Source organism: Bison bison, unplaced genomic scaffold (genome assembly GCF_000754665.1).
Source record: "Bison bison bison isolate TAMUID 2011002044 unplaced genomic scaffold, Bison_UMD1.0 scf7180017864035, whole genome shotgun sequence".
NCBI lineage: Eukaryota > Metazoa > Chordata > Mammalia > Artiodactyla > Bovidae > Bison > Bison bison.
The window spans coordinates 12411952-12432353 of NW_011494607.1; the positions used below are offsets into that span (position 1 = coordinate 12411952).

The window sequence follows — 20402 nt, forward strand, 5'->3', positions numbered from 1 at the left end:
AAGAGACAGTATATATATATATATATATATATGCATATACATTTTTTCTTGTACATAAGCATATATGTATGCACACTTAATATTGTACACAAATAGGGCCATATTGTGTAAATTGTTCTGTAACTTGTGGTTTTCACATTACAACATATATTGGCAGCTTTCAAAAGAAACGAGAGTATCAAAGTCCGAAAGTTATTATTAACTTAAGGTAAAGTTATATATATGTGTGTGCTCAGTCGTGTCACTCAGTTGCGACCCCATGGACTGTAGCCTGCCAGGCTCCTCTGTCCATGGGATTTTCCAAGCAAGAATACTGGAGTGGGTTGTCATTTCCTACTCCAGGGTATCTTCCTGACCCAGGGAACCCACGTCTCCTACATTTCCTGTATTTCAGGCAGATTCTTTACTGCTGAGCCGTAAGGTAAGGTTAGGAAATATTATTTGCAATGTAGTATTCTTAAGTCTATGTGAAGTTTAAAATGTTTAATTGTTAAAATAGGATACAGTATGAATGGAAACATTTTTTGGCTCTAGCAGATCAAGAATCATCAAGGATCAAGCAAAGTATTATCTGAGTTTAATTAGCATGTTGTAATTCTGAGCATATTATTGCTTGTATTCTTACTTTAGTTCAATCATTTGACTACATTTTGGGAAAAAATATTCCTTAAAGTGTACAATACCTGTGTTTGATAGTTTGAAAGTGAAATCGCTCAGTCTTGTCCGACTCTTTGTGACCCCATAGACTGTAGCCTACAAGTCTCCTCTGTCCATGGGATTTTCCAGGCAATACCACTGGAGTGGATTGCCATTTCCTTCTCCAGGGATCTTCCCAACCCAGGGCTTGAACCCGGGTCTCCCGCATTGTAGACAGACGCTTTACCGTCTGAGCCACCAGGGTAGTATTTGATAGTTTAAATTTGCCATAAGTCAGCTGTATCTGTGTATGGACTGTGCTACAGACCTCTCCTAGTGGGCCGAATGACTGAGCTTAGGTATCTACAAGTAGTTCAAATATAGCAACAGTAGAGTACTGCAGTATTTCCTAGCTATGGTCTAATAAGACTTTGAGAAGCACAGTTTTTCAGGAGAGTAGACTGCTTTGGAGAGACAGGTGTAAATACATCAGCTCTACCCACGTGGTGCTTAGCAGAAAACCAACTAAGAGAGCAGGCACATGCCAAAATTCACGTATGTGCCATTTCCTAACACGCCAGGAAAGACTACATGATTGCCAGCTTTCTTTTTATGTGAAAAAATGTGAAACACTTCTCACAACAGTACATAAATAGCATCCCGCTAATAGAACCTTCATAACTGTTTCCCATTTTCAAACACCCTGACTGAGAGGAACTGCGTTGCCCACAAGAGCTATGCTGCAGCTAAGGCAGCTGAGGTCCAGAGATACTAAATGTATTTCTACATAATCAGTGATGGGGCTGGAAAGAAAAATTTAGTTCTTTATACTCCCACTTCATAGTAATTTCAGTTTTTTTAAAATCAGGTCATTCTTTAGGTTAAACAAATGAGTCAATCAATCACATAACTTTCAAAGCTTAAGTTAAATTCTTATTATGGTTAATTGAATTAAGCTTTCTTGAACTTCTCAGAAAGTGATCATACTGAATTTCATAATGTACTTAGATAATGAAACTTTGAAATTTTTTTAATGTTTGATACAAACATGATGAAAAAAAATTCTCTTTTGCAATGGAGAAAATTTCCCCAGTGACTAGGAATCTAAATAATAAAAGAGGAAGTCTCACTGGTTGATGTGCAGAATACTGACTGTGGAGAGAAATTAGACACCACTTACTACTGAGCCAGTTTAGGGCAAATATTTAAATTCTCTGAGCCTTAGCCTTGTTGTGTGCAAAACTATTGACTATTGACTTAAGAAAATTATTGCCATGAAGGTTGAAAAAGATATCATGTGTTCAGAAGTCTATTAGCAAAATGCCTGGGACATGGTACACACTTAGATAATTTTCTTCCTGCTTTTGGGGTTCATATGTCTTTAATAGATGGAAGATGACCTAATGTATAATGCTTGAATTGACTTGATACATTCACAAGTATAATTTTAGAAGTTGAAGCTTACTCAATAGTCATCCTGGCCACTGATTCAAGGGAGTTGTAGCCGGCTGCTGTGAAGTTATCTTTATATCTTTCCATCTTAATAGCTTGTAGCCATTCTCCAACTGAACAGAAGGTAGTGAAGTCAGGAGTGTTTTGATCCAAAAGAGGGCTTATTGGCCTGGGTGAGAATAAAACAGGAAAGCAAAATTTTCCTTGAACTACTAAAGAAAGCATGTCTTGGCCCCCAGAAAAATAAGGATATATGAAATAAAATTACATATTTTAATTGATGTTATAGTAACAAATAAACAGATATGCTAATAAAAATCTAATGTGTAAAGGTTGGCCAATAACTACAAACTCCAAATGGATAAGCAACAAAGTCCTAGTGTGTAGCACAAGGAACTATATTCAATATCCTGTGATAAATCATAATGGAAAGGAATATGAAAAAGAATGTACATACATGTATAACTGAGTCACTTTGCTATAAGGCAGAAATGAACACAACACTGTGAATGAACTATACTTAAATGAAATAAATTAAAAAAAAAAAAACTACTAACTCCAAAATTTCTATTTTATTTAGATATGATGAGTATCTTCCATGTATTTTTCAAAGTACAGCCAATGATATTTGTAACCAGTAAATATTTGTTAATCTGCTTCTCTGAAACTAACTGGGAGTAAAGAAAACACAGACTTTCTCAGAGGGTGCTTTTGAGAACATAATGCACCCACTGTACTAATGGGACTCTTATAAGCACCTTGTGAGTTCATGCTTCTTCATAAGGGCCTGACTATACTACAGATACAGTGCAACAGGTTTACCTGACAACTGGAGCTGAATAACTACTAATTTACATTATCATGGAGCAAGCCAAGTGTAAAACATAAATGGGGTGGTTAGGCTCTTTTTAATGAGCATACCTCTTAAATCATGTATTGAATTACCTTTATAAACTTTAACTTCATGGAATCATTTTACTATTAAACTTGAAACCAAACAATCCAACAGATAGTATGGATATAATAATAATAATAATGATAATAAAAAACTAAGGCAACAGCAATAAAAATACATGTAATAGCAATGGTTTGAAAATATAAAATGCCACTAAATCACACACATCCAGTTCAGAAATTTTTCTAAAATGATGACCAGTGATATTGATTCTAAATATTTCAAAAAGCAATAATAATTAATAAGTCTCTTTTAAATTGATTTAACTAAGTTAAGCCATCTGAAAAGAAAAAAAAATTAACTTCTATTAAAATAACAAATTTATTATGAACTTGAATAATTTAACACAAATGTCAACATGCTGTTGGGGTGGAGCTGCGGAAATAAATGATTCATGTGAATGTTTGAATTTCTTCCAGATTTCATTTCCTTAGCTATTTCTTACCTACTACATGTTCCCAGGGGTGTCTTCAGACTATTTGGGTTTCGAATCATTTTGTCTAGAATTCCAACTATCTGTTCAAACTTTGGCCTTTCAGCACGTTCCTTCTGCCAACAATCCAGCATCAGCTGGTGAAGACCAGCTGGGCAGTCCATGGGTGCTGGCAGGCGATAACCTTCTTCTATTGCCTTTATAACCTAATAGCCAAAGGATATTAAAATATTACTGACTGAGGTTCAACTAGAATAAAATCAACTGCCCAGGAGGCAGAGTGATTTATCCACATAAGAGTAAAGCACACTGCTATGTGAAAGACTTACTTTTTTTTCCCCAAAACATCCATGAATAGTAAGCATGTTATTAAGGGATACATGAAGTTCAGGGTATGATGACATTTCCTAGTTAATTCAGCAATAGGGAACAGCAATTAAGTTCACCCAGGGTGCAACAGATGGAAAATTTTTTAATGTCATCCCAGAGGTTTTCAAAAGGGAAGATGTTATGGAATGATTTTATTATATATAGCTGTGCATGTACATATCTTTCTGTACATTTATGAATTCCTCAAGTTGTAAAAAGAAGTTTTGAGTTACCCAGAAGTAGTCCTGCCCTGAAAGTTTCACTTTCTGCCGAGTTCAAATGATATTATTTCAACAAGACATCCAACTATGTGAATGTACTATGACGGAAAATGCTCCAAGCACACCATTGTTTTAAATAACATGAAGCGCGTATGCCTATGGAGTTATAGTGTTACAAGATACAGTTTTGTTCTAGAACTGATTTGTATTGTTCAGAAAGCTATTGGATCGTTTCTCAACTCTGAGTCCAGTGACCTCAAACAGGCAGATTGAAACCACCCTCGGGGCACGGAGTAGAGAAAGGATTATACCAGGAAATAGGGAAAGGTTACAAATCAGAGTTTGCCCACTCAGAGCGCCTGGCTGTTCAACTTCATCAGCACATTACTGTCTATTTACTGTCTATTACTACCTAATAACAACTTAAGAAGCTTTGAATGGTAGTACAAAATAAGCCTTCATAAACACTGTGCATGGAAATTAGCCCCAAAATTATTTATTTAGACGGGTTTTTTGTTTATGTGGAAAGCAAAAGTAGATTTTATTTTATTTTTTCTTTTGCAGCGCTTTTATTGATCTGTGTAGATATACAATTATCTTAAGTTACAATTATATAACTTTTAGTAATTAACTGGACTACAGGAAAAATCATACAGAAAGTTTGTACCACATAATCATGTCCCGAAGGGATTAGGCTTCTCAGTAACAGAAATATAGAAGCTCAAAAGGGTCAGCAACCTCTCATAACTAGAGAGAGGAGAACACAATCTGCTATATGTGGAAATGAGACTTCATAAAAGTCTCTTTCAAATATCCCCTATTACAAAAGGGAATGCCTATTAAAATGTCATTATTTATTCTATATAAAACACCCTTTCTATCACTTCAAAAACTTTTTTTTTTGGCTTCAAGATTAAAAAAAAAAAAAAGGCCAGTCCTTAAGATAGATTTTGTGAAAATTATGTCAATACAATATCCAAAGATTTCCATTATTTACTGTCCTTACTCAAAATCACCTGCATGTACCAGGTGCAATTTTGTAAACTTCACCACTGATGAGCCTATTCCAAAGCAGAATTTTTCAGCAATACAGAAGACACAGTCCTCACAGTTATGCTTTAAAATAGATATATTCAAAATATAAATAATCTCTCCAGACTATTATTTTTCCTAATGACTAAACTCTAAATTAAAAAAAACAAAATGGAGGTTTTCAAACCAATGATGTATGCAGCCCATTCTCATGACACAGTCATTTAAACTTCTCATAAAATCAGAAATTGTTACAAATCTAAGCAGCAGAGGGAAAATAATAGGTAGGCAAAAAGAAAAATAAAAACAAAATAAGGACTTGTAAAAAATAAAAATATTATTCAAGGGGGATTAACAAATCTTTCGATGCTAACATAAGAGTAGTAGAAATGTAGGGAAAAAAATGACTCTGAAAAAAAAAAAAAAAAAGAGGTAACCCTGAGTTTTTGAAGAAAATAGGACTAAAGTAGGCAGACAAAAGCTGTCTTTAAGAAATGTTGATGAACTTATTGTTTTCAGGGAAATATAGCCTTGCTTGCTGACATTAAAAAATAGCACATTTAAATATAAGAGGTTGTAAGATGGAATACTTGGAAAAGACTCTGATGCTGGGAGGGACTGGGGGCAGGAGGAGAAGGGGACGACAGAGGATGAGATGGCTGGATGGCATCACTGACTCGATGGATGTGAGTCTGGGTGAACTCCGGGAGTTGGTGATGGACAGGGAGGCCTGGCGTGCTGCGATTCATGGGGTCGCAAAGAGTCGGACACTATTGAGCGACTGAACTGAACTGAACTGAAGATGGAATAAGCAAAGTAGCTAGCATCAACAATTTTTCAAGAAAATCCTTAGTATAAGAACCACAGTGTTCACTTTTCTTTAAGGGAAATTTATACATGCAAACTGATACAGTTTAAAAGTTAAAGAGATAAACTTAACTACAGTAATTTTTGAAAGTTTTCATAAATATAAAATCCTCAGCCCAAATTCTCCCCTGATCACTAGGTGGTAGGTCCACCAGTTTACCAGACATCTTCCCTTGGACTTTCCATAGTAACCTCATACTTTATTTAAAATTGATTTTTTTTTTACCTTTTCCCCAAAGCTCTTAGTCTTTCAATTAACGACACTTCCAGTCATCCCAGTCCGAAAAGCTGAAGTGAGAACAATCTAGACTTTCTTATATGTATAGCCAATTAGTGACCACTTTCTGATGATATTGCTTCCTAAATACAATATATTCAAATGATAGAAGCATTTTTTCATATATGTATATGGATCTCTCTGCAATATTTTGGGGGTTCCTTGGTGGCTCAGTGGTAAAGAGTTTGCCTGCAGGAGGCATAGGTTTGATCCCTGGGTTGGGAAGATCCTCTGGAGAAGGAAATGGCAACCCACTCCATTTCTCTTGCCTGGAGAAGAATCCCACGGACAGAGGAGCCTGGTGGCCCACAGTCCATGGAGTCTCAAAGAGCCGGACACTACTTGGCAACTAAACAACAACAATATGGATCTCGTACAGTGCTGTAATTGGAAATGGCTTTATTCTGAAAATTAGGTTAGTGGGTTAGTGTAAATTAATTCTGCTTATGTATTTTTGCTTTAAATATGATTTACCCTAAAGATTATTAATTTTGCAAACAGCAACTTTTAAAATGTTACCTTATATTTGTTTCATTAAATTGGTATTGGAGGGATAGGAAGAAGTATTGTAGAAAATACCACAAATGTATTAGATTAAAATAGAACACACAGAAAAAATATACATATATATATATACGTGTGTGTATGCAATGGAGCTGTTTTCTCGTAGTTATGTGGTGGTCTTTACAAAATCACACATTATGGGATTTTTCCGTCAGTGCTTTATTTTGAATAAAAGCTATGGAAAAAACACCTTAGCCTTTAGTCACTTTAATCAGTATTGATACTGAATGCTAATGAAAGTCATATGACTGAATTTAAAAATTTTTCCTGTTTATGACTTATAACTACAAATGCTGGATATCATTGTAAAAATTCCTGTAAAATATCCTTTTAAAAAGCACACTAGAAAACATACACACATGGGAACTCCACAAAGATCACAAATATTTAACTGCAGGAGGAATTTGATTAAAAAAAAAAAAAAAACTTTTAAATGCAAAGAATTTCATGTCGCTTTGTATAAGACTCCAGGGACATCACTGTTCTAGGATTCAAAACTGCTCTATGTTAAACAAGTTAGATAAAAGTCAAAATAATGTGCTTTGGAAAGCTGGATTAAGTTATTTAAACAGAGGTTCAAGTTGTGAATAAGTAAATAACTAGCAAAACTTTATATACTTAAAATGACCAAATAACAAACAACTGTGGGGGGGGGGTTTTTTTAACTGGGAAGAGTGGCTTTCCTCATATTTAGGTTGTTTGTATTTGAATATATACAGTATTTTTCTGAATTCTCAGGACTTTATCCCCAGACTCATAAGATTAGGGCAGTGTTTATCATTTTCTACCACCTCCTATTTCCCACTTGTAGATTTTTCTCAGAAGTCCTGAAAAGAACAAAGCAAGTAGAAAAATCTTTCCTTTCTCATTTCCCTCTAAATAATCTTTTAAAAGTACATCTAAACTTTACCATGATTCTCCTAACATAATACTCTTCAATAGCTCTCCAATTAGAATTCTTTGGCTTTGAGCACAATATAGTCTTAAAATCTTTGTGCCAATGAATCATGTAGAGTACTATTAAATAACTCTACAGGAATGAAAGAGTTAATGAGCTTCTGTAGATATCCTACTGCATTACAGAAATTTGACAATGCCTATTATTATAACAGAGAACATTTATCAATACAAAATGAAACTTCTAGCTCTCAAAAACACAGTGGTTTACACATTTTTAAAGGAGCAGAAGCAAAATACAACATTTAAAATAAGAGATGTTCTCAACTGGCAATAGATTTAGGGACCCTGAAGTTCCCATTAACAATCATGCTCCTACCTACAGAGGCACCAGAGATGTGTGCTGGGAACCTTGGCCTCTATACAGCATGTTGTTGCTGTCCAGTCAGTAAGTTGGATCTGACTCTTTTGAGACCCCACGGACTGTAGCCTGCCAAGCTTTTCTGTCTATGGGATTTCCACCACAAGAATACTGGATTGGGTTGCCATTGCCATGTCCTTCTCCAGGGCATTTTCCTGACTCAGAGATCGAACTCACGTCTCCTGCATTGGAAGGCAGATTCTTTAAGGCTGAACCAGTGGGAAGACAGCTTTGTCATAATTCAAGGCAAGCCTGTTGAAGATAAACCCACCTCATGGGATGATGATTCAGACAGGACTGAAGCTTTGAGGCTCTGCAGCTTTTATTTGGTTAGCCTGCTAGAAAAACAACTTATCTTTTAAGGATACAAGAATCATAGTAAATCTTTATTGAATACTTGCTATATGATTGAAAAGAAAGTGAAAGTGAAGTCGCTCAGTCGTGTCTGACTCTTTGCGACCCCTTGGACTGTAGCCCACCAGGCTCCTCTGTCCATGGGATTCTCCAGGCAAGAATACTGGAGTGGGCTGCCATTTCCTTCTCCATATGCTATATGATTAGCACTGTTTTAATTATCTCATTCAATCTTTACAGAAACCTTATTAGGCAAGTGTTACTATACTGATTCCAGAGACAAAGAATTAGAGGCGCTGAGAAGTTAAGCACGGAAAACATCATAGAGCTCTTAGTAGAAGGGACAGAATTTGACATAGGCTGTCTGACCAGCGCTGATGCTGTTAAGAGCTGCTTATATTTCCAACTGGGAAAACAAAAAGTGCACTGTTGCGAACAGTTACATATTCTCAGAAACAGCAAAAAACACACACTAAGATCCCTGATCCTACACTTCTTAAAGCATTACGTAATTATCCATGGAATTCATTGAAACAACTTTTTTGTAAAATTACTAGAACCCCCTTGGATTTCTGTGTCTAGATCTTGTCTTAGTACTCTAATAAGAGTCAAAGAACAAAAGAAGCACATTGAAAGAAATTTCTAATTCTAGATCATTCCTAGAAGAATATGAAGTGACCAGGGTAAATGACATTGTAAGGGAACACTTACTTATCCATCAGGGGATACTTCTTTACTACAGAAGTAAAGAAATACTTGGAAAACAAACTCATTTGCTTGCCGAGATGTATTTCAGTATTATTACTAAAATTATCCCAAATAGGAAAAGGAGTACGTCAAGGCTGTATATTGTCACCCTGCTCATTTAACTTATATGCAGAGTACATCATGAGAAACGCTGGGCTGGAAGAAGCACAAGCTGGAATCAAGATTGCTGGGAGAAATATCAATAACCTCAGATATGCAGATGACACCACTCTTATGGCAGAAAGTGAAGAGGAACTAAAAAGTCTCCTGATGAAAGTGAAAGAGGAGAGTGAAAAAGTTGGCTTAAAACTCAACATTCAGAAAACGAAGATCATGGCATCTGGTCCCATCACTTCCTGGGAGATAGATGGGGAAACAGTGGAAACAGTGTCAGACTTTATTGTTTTAGGCTCCAGAATCACTGCAGATGGTGACTGCAGCCATGAAATTAAGACTCTTACTCCTTGGAAGGAAAGTTATGACCAACTTAGATAGCATATTCAAAAGCAGACACATTACTTTGCCAACAAAGTTCCATCTAGTCAAGGCTATGGTTTTCCAGTGGTCATGTATGGATGTGAGAGTTGGACTGTGAAGAAGGCTGAGTGCCGAAGAATTGATGCTTTTGAACTGTGGTGTTGGAGAAGACTCTTGAGAGTCCCTTGGACTGGAAGGAGATCCAACCAGTCCATTCTAAAGGAGATTAGTCCTGGGTGTTTTTTGGAAGGAATGATGCTAAAGCTGAAACTCCAATACTTTGGCCACCTCATGCGAAGAGCTGACTCATTGGAAAAGACTCTGATGCTGGGAGGGATTGGGGGCAGAAGGAGAAGGGGAAGACAGAGGATGAGATGGCTGGATGGCATCACTGACTCGATGGATGTGAGTTTGAGTGAACTCCGGGAGTTAGTGATGGACAGGGAGGCCTGGCGTGCTGCAATTCATGGGGTCACAAAGAGTCAGACATGACTGAGCGACTAAACTGAACTGAACTGAACTGACTAAAATATAACCATGTAATTAAGGCAAAAAGGAGCATGAACAGACCCCATGATAATAGGCATATAATAACTCAAAATATGATATAACATGATTGGCTTCTGTTCTCCTGTTGTGCCAATTTTTATCTCATTAACTTCATAGGAACATGACCCATATTTTATGCAATTAAATATTTGGACCTCAATACAGAACTATGACAAAGTTTTACCAAAAAATCTACACTTCTTTTCTATCATAATATAAGACAAATCAAAGTAATAAATCAGTCATAACTTTTAAAAGGAAAAGTTGAGGGCTCACAATTTAGTTGAGAATAAATTTAGTTTTAAGCATATTATGTTTTCAAAGCTTTTAAGTGTCTTTTCATGGACCATTTTAAGGAATTACCTTTATGTCTCCTATCTTTATGAAAGTTTAATCTTTTATTATCCTTATGACTCCTATTAGTAAAACTAATGATGTATTGGCCTACCTTGAAATAAGAAGAAACAACTTTGTGGAATATGATAAATAGAAAAAAAAAGTAATCCATAGAATGAGAATTTTAAAATTTCATAATTTGACTATGAAAATTACATTTGAACTAAGACATAAAAGTGAAGTGAAAGTCGCTCAGTCGTGTCCAACTCTTTGCGACCCCATGGACAATACAGTCCATGAAATTCTCCAGGCCAGAATACTGGAGTGGGTAGCCATTCCCTTCTCCAGGGGAGAAGGATCTCCTCCTGCAGGAGGACCAAGATCTCCTGCATTTCAGGCAAAGCCTTTACCAGCTAAGCTAGCAGGGAAACCCAAGAACTGGAGTGGGTAGCCCATCCCTTCTTCAGCTGATCTTCCTGACACAGGAATCGAACTGGGGTCTCCTGCATTGCAGGTGGATTCTTTACCAGCTGAGCTACCAGGGAAGCCCATGTGAATTGAGACATAAATTCAATTAAAATCTTCTGTGAATACCAAGTGTAAGTATTTCCAATTTGAGTATTACTTTTTATATTTGACTCCATTTATACACATACGGTTGCTCTTTGAAAAGTCATTAATGAAAAGGGCTAACCACCTACAGATTATAAAGAAGAATGAAAGCTGGAGATATATGGGAAAGCCTACTCTCTTGGCTTTAATTGCAAATGCTTAGATTCTAACTGTTTCTATTGCAGTTAAAACTCATGGACGTTATGGGCACATGAAAAAAATTTGGCTGTCAGTTCAGTTCAGTTGCTCAGTCGTGTCCAACTCTTTGCATCCCCATGAATTGCAGCATGCCAGGCCTCCCTGTCCATCACTGACTCCCGGAGTTCACTCAGATGCATGTCCATAAAGTCGGTGATGCCAACCAGCCATCTCATCCTCTGTCGTCCCCTTCTCCTCCTGCCCCCAATCCCTCCCAGCCTCAGAGTCTTTTCCAATGAGTCAGCTCTTCGCATGAGGTGGCCAAAGTATTGGAGTTTCAGCTTTAGCATCAGTCCAATGAACACCCAGTACTGATCTCTTTTAGGATGGACTGGTTGCATCTCCTTGCAGTGCAAGGGACTCTCAAGAGTCTTCTCCAACACCGCAGTTCAAAAGCATCAATTCTTCGGCACTCAGCCTTCTTCACAGTCCAACTCTCATATCCATACATGACCACTGGAAAACCATAGCCTTGACTAGATGGAACTTTGTTGGCAAAGTAATGTGTCTGCTTTTGAAAATGCTATCTAGGTTGGTCATAACTTTCCTTCCAAGGAGTAAGCATCTTTTAATTTCATGGCTGCAGTCACCATCTGCTGTGATTTTGGAGCCTAAAACAATAAAGTCTGACACTGTTTCCACTGTTTCCCCATCTATTTGCCATGAAGTGATGGGACCAGATGCCATGATCTTCGTTTTCTGAATGTTGAGTTTTAAGCCAACTTTTTCACTCTCCTCTTTCACTTTCATCAAGAGGCTTTTTAGTTCCTCTTCACTTTCTGCCATAAGGGTGGTGTCATCTGCATATCTGAGGTTATTGATATTTCTCCCAGCAATCTTGATTCCAGCTTGTGCTTCTTCCAGCCCAGCGTTTCTCATGATGTACACTGCATATAAGTTAAATGAGCAGGGTGACAATATACAGCCTTGACGTACTCCTTTTCCTACTTGGAACCATTTGGGTGTAAGTATCTTCATACATAAGCATATCATTTTTTCCTGACATGGTCTTGTTCATTCCTCTGTGTAGATTGTGGCCAAAGCCCCCTGGCAACTGTCTACCTCACTGATTTTACAATACTTCCATATCCTGAGACTTTGCATCTTCAGATTCTGCATCCATGGGTAAAAATACTCAAAAAGAAAAAGGAAAATCAGAACATTCCAGAAAGCACAACTTGAATCTGCCACATGCCAGTTACTATTTATACAGCATTTCCATTGTATTTATACCTATTTACATAATATCTATATTGTATTAGGCATTGTAAGTAATCTGAAGATAATTTAAAGTATACAGGAGGGTGTTCACAAGTTTAGTGCAAAAACAATGTCATTTTATATAAGGGACTTGAGTATTCACAGATTTTAGTGTCTGCCAGGGTCCTGGATCCGATATTCTATGGATACTAAGGGACTTCGTGCTCAGTCACTTTATTTATGTCGGACTCTGCGACCCCATGGACTGTAGCCTGCCAGGCTCTTCTGCCCGCACACATGCCCTCCTCCAGGAGATCTTTCCGACCCAGGGATCGAACCCATATCTCTTGCATCTCCTGTATTGGCAGGTGGATTCTTTACCACTAGTGTCACCCAGGAAGCCCCCTACTAATAAGGAGCACCCCCTTTTTTATTTCTTCAGAGTAACCACAGAAACCTCACTTTATTTAGTTTTCAGCCCAGAGTTTGTGGCATTCCTGACAAACCTGATTATCAAATTAGGTCTTAAGTTATCTTGTTTCACATGTCTTAAGAAAATTCTCTTATAATCTAAGGTATTTGAAAATTTGAGGGTTTTATAAAATCCTTGACAAATTTCTAGCACTAAATTTAAATCATATAAAGTGATTTCTTTCAATCAATCTAATATTTTAAATATTAATATCTCTGAAGAATAGATAAAAGCATAATTTTCAGAAAAATAAAATATAGTCACATAAACAGGATTTCCAGAGACATCAAGGAGCTGGTAGATCATTTAAGTCTCTCCACAGTCTCCTACCTGGAGACTCCAAGTAAAAAAGCTTTCTCTAGAGAATCATTTTTACTATAGTGGAATTCATTATTTAAATTCAAGTTTGTTCCACTATTTGTATATTGAAAATGAAATATATAATTGATCAAATAGCAGTTTAACAGAAGTATAAAATAATGAATATTATCCTTTAGGAAGAATGTTAATATCAATGTCACTATAAAACCTGAACTGTGTAGGTAATCTCTTGCATTTAAATTTAATAATATAATTCAGACCTCTGCAATTGAAAAAAAAGAGAAAGATGGTGTTTAACGTTCTAGGTCACAATTAAACACTGTGCTTTTAAAACTTCATTTGATCAGTAAAAATATTAAAACTTGAAAGGCAAAATATATATTATGATATTTAATTTTTAATAAAAACAAATGGGAATTTTAAATCTAAAATAGAAGATTTTTTTTTCTTAACCATTTCTATTATTTGTTTTTAGAAGTTAAGTGAACTTTAAATTTAAAGTTATCTTATATTCCTGTCATTCCTTTATGTTTGAATCTAGTACAGAAGGAAGGTGTCAAAAGAAATGAAACTCTACTGAGTGTCTAGGGAATGTAAATATTTCTCTTTCTCTGCCCCAAGGATTTGTTTGCCCACATTTTGACAGTCCATGAAATCTTTGACACTGAGACCTGTCAAATATTAACAACTTTGCCTCTGCCAAACGGACTCATCATTCAGATTTTTATCTTCAAAAAACCAAAACCAAAAATAAAGAGACCCCCATTAAAAAAGTTTTATGTCATTATTCAACTCAAAATAGTAAATGATTTTTTCAAACCTCTCCTTCTTTTCGCTGTGAATTTTGTAGTCAATGCTGAAATTTGTTTAAAGAAGTACTGAAAATCACCTTCCAACAAACAGTCTGATTTTAGTTGTCTGAAAATAACTTACTAGTTTTAAGAAACATAGGAACTTGATAGGGAAAATTAAAAAAAAAAAAAAACTAATTTTATATAACAATGATTATGATCTATTTTTGAAAAATAACTCAGTTTTAACCTTAGTCAGCTTCTGTTGGAGAAGGCAATGGCACCCCATTCCAGTACTCTTGCCTGGAAAATCCCATCGACGGAGGAGCCTGGTAGGCTGCAATCCATGGGGTCGCTAAGAGTCGGGCACAACTGAACGACTTCACTTTCGCTCTTCCCTTTCATGCATTGGAGGAGGAAATGGCAACCCACTCCAGTGTTCTTGCCTGGAGAATCCCAGGGACGAGGGAGCCTGGTGGGCTGCCGTCTCTGGGGTCGCACAGAGTCGGACACGACTGAAGCGACTCAGCAGCAGCTTCTGTTGTTACACAGGTTTATAATATCTCAAGAATTCAGTACTTCAAACTGGTTTGCTTGTCACATGCTTTTTCTCAATGGTAATATAGACTTTCGTCAAGCACCACTTATTTTTTTTTTTTTACTCTATTCTTCAAGAGCATGCATGCTTATCATTTCCAAACTCCTTAAAACACTTTTTTTGTCAATTTACCCCAACCTAATCTTCATTTCAGGGGCTTCCCAGGTGGTGCTCAAGGTAAAGAACCTGCCTTTTGCAGGACACTTGAGAGACATGGGTTCAATCTCTGGATTGGGAAGATCCCCTGGAGGAGGGCATGGCAACACACTCTGGTATTCTTGCCTGGAGAATCCCATGGACAGAGTTCATAGGGTCGCAGAGTTGGACATGACTGAAGTGACTTAGCACATGCATACAATCTTCATTTCAGATCACTAATTATGTATCTCTGTTATAGGAGAGTGACTCTAGTTAGTTGGTCCACATACACTTCACTAAGCCTTTGTTTCTGCACTTTCCAAAGTGTTCCCTTGGTGAATTCTCTCCTCCGCTATGAACCAAGGTCTTCTCCGTATTTCTAGTTTAATGTAGGGTACCTTCCTAGATTTTACATTTACACTACTTTTATCTAAATTTCACTCACATTTTCAATAAAGGCATATGAATCTGACAGTATTTGTAAGTTTCTGCCTTACAAAAATGTTAATTTTATAAAATTCAACTTATAGAAGTAAATATTTAGTTGCTCTTATGCTATTGTTGCAGTGTTAATCACTCAGTCATGTCCGACTCTTTGTGACCCCATGGACTGTAGCCTGCCAGGCTCCTGTGTCCCTGGGATTCTCAAGGCAAGAATACTGGAGTGGGTTGCCATTTTTTTCATCAACGGATTTTCCTGACTCAGGGATTGAACCCAGGTCTACCTGCATTGCAGGCAGATTCTTTACCATCTGAGCCACCAGGGAAGCCCTTATGCTATATTGTTTTATAAACAGTCTCTTGGAGTGAGATGTATACACCCGAGAACTATCATCAGTTTCTTTTCTCAAAGGTTAACAATGTACTTGTTGCCTTAGCCACAGGATACACATTTAATAAGTTTTATTTTTAAAAGATATTCCCATTGTGATTATATTCTAAAATATTTCTATGAAACACATATTGGTTGTTATATTTACGTTGTCTCATGAAATTAAAACTTAACTAAATCAACCAACAACATAATTTAAACAGAATTTTTCAGGAAATTAAAAGCAAAAGAAAGATAAGCTTCAAAGACAAAATAATACACAGCCTTCCTTCTCTCCCCTCCATAAATTAATCTTTTACTCAGGTGACTCTCCCACTAAAGCTGTGCAAGCTCAGCATCATTACTTTTATTAAAGAAATATCCTTTTCCGGCCTCTATTAGGTCCAGAGAATTTAAATGAAAAAGAAAAAGCAATTCTTCAAAATGAAGACAAAAGAAAATTAGTTGAACCACTGCTGCTGCTGCTGCTAAGTCACATCAGTCGTGTCCGACTCTGTGTGACCCATAGACAGCAGCCCACCAGGCTCCCCCATCCCTGGGATTTTCCTGGCAAGAACACTGGAGTGGGTTGCCATTTCCTTCTCCAATGCATGAAAGTGAAAAGTGAAAGTGAAGTCTCTCAGTCATGTCCTACTCTTAGCAACCCCATGGACTGCAGACTACCAGGCTCCTCCATCCATGGGATTTTCCAGGCAAGAGTACTGGAGTGGGGTGCCATTGCCAGTAATTATTGTGGTAATTTGTGGTAATAATCGTGAAAACTCAGCAACCATGTTTTTTAGAACTGTAAAAGTTTCTTCTTATGAGCCATTACCTACATGTTCCCATAAAATGAATATTAATGTATTAAATCCTTTTTGTTTAAGTAGTATAACACCTACATCTTGATTTGACATGTCCCAATAAGGTCTCTCTCCATAAGACATAACTTCCCACATGACTATTCCATAGCTCCATACGTCGCTGGCTGATGTGAATTTCCGGTATTGGATGGCTTCAGGTGCTGTCCACCTTACTGGAATTTTTCCACCCTGTATTAAAAGAAATTGACATTTTAGATATATATAATGACATATAAATCATTTATAGTAGAACTATAAGGCTAAGCTAAATGCCTGTGTATTTGGTTGACAACTCAGCAGTATCAGGTCTGTTCATCTTGAATTTCTCCAAGTGTATTTAAAGTTACTAACTTGCTTTTTAAATGTCATGGTTAAGTTTTAAATTCTAAGGCAAATCAATTATAAACTTATGTGGTTGTATGGCCAGAGTCTAGTCAAAAAGACAATGACAAATGAGGTAAAATAACTACTAAAATGGAAAGAAATATTGGAATAATAGTATACAAGTCAATCCCCATATATTTTCCTTTTTTCTAATCTTGCAAACTTACAAGAATTAGCATAGTTAATATTTTCTTAAAATCTTGATTAAAAAGTGGGATTATAGTTTTCTGCTACAACTATGACCACTATTAACCAAATGCTGTAATGTATATTATATATATAAGCATCCCAATATGAAATAAGCTATTGACATTCTTATCATTACTTCTCCTCTTAGTCTATATGAAGACTGTAAAAGCGATGATGATTCTTCCAAAAGGAAAAAAAAGTCACAACTAACAAAGGTAGAGATCAATTTGCCTCTTTTCTCCTGTTTCGTTTTGTATTATTAAGCCCTGCTTTCTCAGTAGGAAAATTGGCAGGAATATGAAGAGGTGCAATAATAGACTTTTTCTTACAGTCGTTGTATAGACAGCTTCGGGATCGTCCTCTATAACCCGGGACAGGCCAAAATCTGACACTTTACAAACAAGATTGCTGTTGACAAGAATATTGCGAGCTGCAAGGTCCCTGTGAACATATCCCATATCAGCCAAATATCTCATTCCAGCAGCAATTCCTCTCAGCATTCCTACTAACTGAATGACTGTAAATTGCCCATCGTGTTTCTACAGGAAGACAAAAATGAAAGTCCAGTTAACCATACTTTGAAAAGAGAAAAAAATTACCATGAAAAATGTCTGCACACAAGTGATTTTCTGTCATATAAGAGGAATTACTACTTAATTTTCTACATAATACAGACATCTGTGAAAAACAACAGGTGCTGATTTAACTTGAAAGTCAAATAATATAAAATAGAGTTCTAGTAATCATTTATTTATATTGATATGTAACTGGTATTAATTAATAGCTTCAAAGCACGCAAATCCAAAAGTATATGCTAATTTTTAAGTCAAAGTTAGGGAAAGTGAAAGTGAAAGTCACTCAGTCCTGTCCAACTCTTTGTGACCCCACAGACTATACAGTCTATGGAATTCTCCAGGCCACGATACCGGAGTGGGTAGCCTTTCCCTTCTCCAGAGGATCTTCCGAACCCAAGGATTGAATCCAGGTCTCCCACATTGCAGGCAGATTCTTTACCAGCTGAGCCACAAGTGAAGCCCAAGAATACTGGAGTGGGTAGCCTATCTCTTCTTCAGCAGAAACCCAGGAATTGAACCAGGGTCTCCTGCATTGCAGACAGATTCTTTACCAACTGGGCTGTCAGGGAAGCCCCAAAATAAAAGCACAGATCATCAAGAAGTTAGGGAATGAAATATTAAAAAAATAGCCCTGACAGCTAAGCATTTTACCCACTTGCTAAAAATTTACATAAATAGTCTAAACATATATAAAAAGGATGAAGACATATATATTAGATTTTTTTATCCAAATGGTAAAAAAAAGGAAGGGTGAAAAAATCTTTGAGTAAAAATGGAGAGAAATTAAGAGGTAGAAAGGGATTGTACCAGCTGATTGTTTTCATCTTCTACTTTTCATTGTGCTGTAGGTAGTAATATTACTTGCAACAAAGATTCCCTGAGGTAGATGTGCTAATAAATGGGATTGAGAACTCTTTGCAACCAACTGGCCACCATATATTTCTAACTTATTTTTAACCCACAGATTTCTCCAGTTGAATTCCAAATACAATGCAAGCTGACAGCGGTTTGTACAGACGAATTTGCTAAGTGATGCTTTCTTCTAGAAAGTTGACAGCTATGCATATTAACAAGACACAGCACGTCAAAATCCCCTTAATGCTTATTAATCTGGATTGAATGTTCCATTCTAGATCATGTATGATCTCTGCATGTTCTCTTCCTTACTATTTTCTCTTCGCCCTTTGAAAAAAGGTCAACACCTCTTCATGTTCTTAGATGAAAAGTCTGAACATAAAAATATGTATGTTTGACATTCAGAACTTATTATTTATTAAAAATAACATACTTTAAAATGTCAATAATTCTTTATTTTAAGCTTGATGTTCATATAACACTATTAGTAGAAATGGTTCCATAGAGTAGAGTCCTACCAACATTGAATGGTTATCTCACTTTTTCTCTGTATTACCTCTGTATTTCATTTATAATTGTAAATTTGAAAAAGTAAAATGCTACTCTGCAGCAAGTATTCCAATTACAGGGCTTCCAGTATCCTCAGTATTTGTGGTAATATATCAATGGAAACTATTTTTAAATGACATTATATCGCTTAAATGCTCAAAAAATCTTCCTCAATCAAGTCTTAAGACTTTTTAAAGCTGCTTTTCAAAGACAATTTTGTGACCTGTTCAAGTTTCTACTGTTCACATTTTATACTGCAAAGAAAAGTTCAGAAAATTACATTGGTAACAGGTATAGTATATTTAGAATGGGAGAATAATTTTGTTACTTACCCTGAGAAATGCATCTAGGGCTCCATTTTCCATGAATTCTATTACAATCATGACTGGCTTCCCTAAAATTAAAAAAATAAATAAATAAATAAATATATATATATATATATAATTTTAAAAAAAAGTTGTAATGTAAACTTCCGATTTATTCTGTTTCTCACCCCAGATAAAATATCTAGTGCTCTTTTGAAAGACTGACTGGGTGAGTGGTGAGTATTTCTAACATTTCAAGTGCTGCTGCTAAACACAGAATCATTAACTGTCTGTTTGGAACATAGTCATGATTGATAAAATTAAACAATAAAAGTCAATGTGTTCTTCTGACTCCCGTTTTGTGAACAAAACTCAGAGAAAATGACACTTTACAGAAAATGGAAAGACTAAACTGTACTACATTTATGACTTTTGAAGATAAATGAAAATATCTGTCACTCCATCTATCTATCAAATTTATTCTTTAATTCTCAACCCTCATTCATTTATCCACTTTTTGTCTGAGATGGTAGCACAAAAGAAAATTATTTTGGTCAGTTACACATCCAAAGAAAAACTCATGAAAAATATGCAGTGTATTTACAATTTGATTTTTTAGTATCTGTGAAATAACACTGATTTCTGACAGTCCATTTGGTAAATGAAATATACTGTCAATATGTACCTCTTGTAACAACCCCTTCCAAATGGACAACATTTGGGTGGTCAAATTGCCCCATGATGCTGGCTTCACATAAAAAATCTCTCCTTTGCTTTTCCGTGTAACCAACTTTCAGGGTTTTTATGGCTACTGCAACATCTCTTTTCCCTGGGAGTTTCAAACGACCACTGCAGACTTCTCCAAATTCTCCTAAAGTAACAGAACAGGCAGGTGTATTTTAATTACAGAAATATCTCCTCTCTCAGAGTAACTGCATTAAATTCTTTAAAAGC

The 20402-nt window shown here is 36.2% G+C and overlaps 1 protein-coding gene across 1 annotated transcript in view; it reads right to left on the reverse strand.

The window, feature by feature from the left end:
• The window catches only part of EPHA7 (EPH receptor A7), a 209628-nt gene that overhangs the window by 1259 nt on the left and 187967 nt on the right, over positions 1 to 20402 (reverse strand). Inside the window, 6 exon segments of the mRNA XM_010834724.1 lie at positions 2102 to 2257; positions 3489 to 3682; positions 16631 to 16780; positions 17494 to 17703; positions 19476 to 19537; positions 20134 to 20319. Of these exon segments, the coding sequence (XP_010833026.1) occupies positions 2102 to 2257; positions 3489 to 3682; positions 16631 to 16780; positions 17494 to 17703; positions 19476 to 19537; positions 20134 to 20319 (958 nt within the window).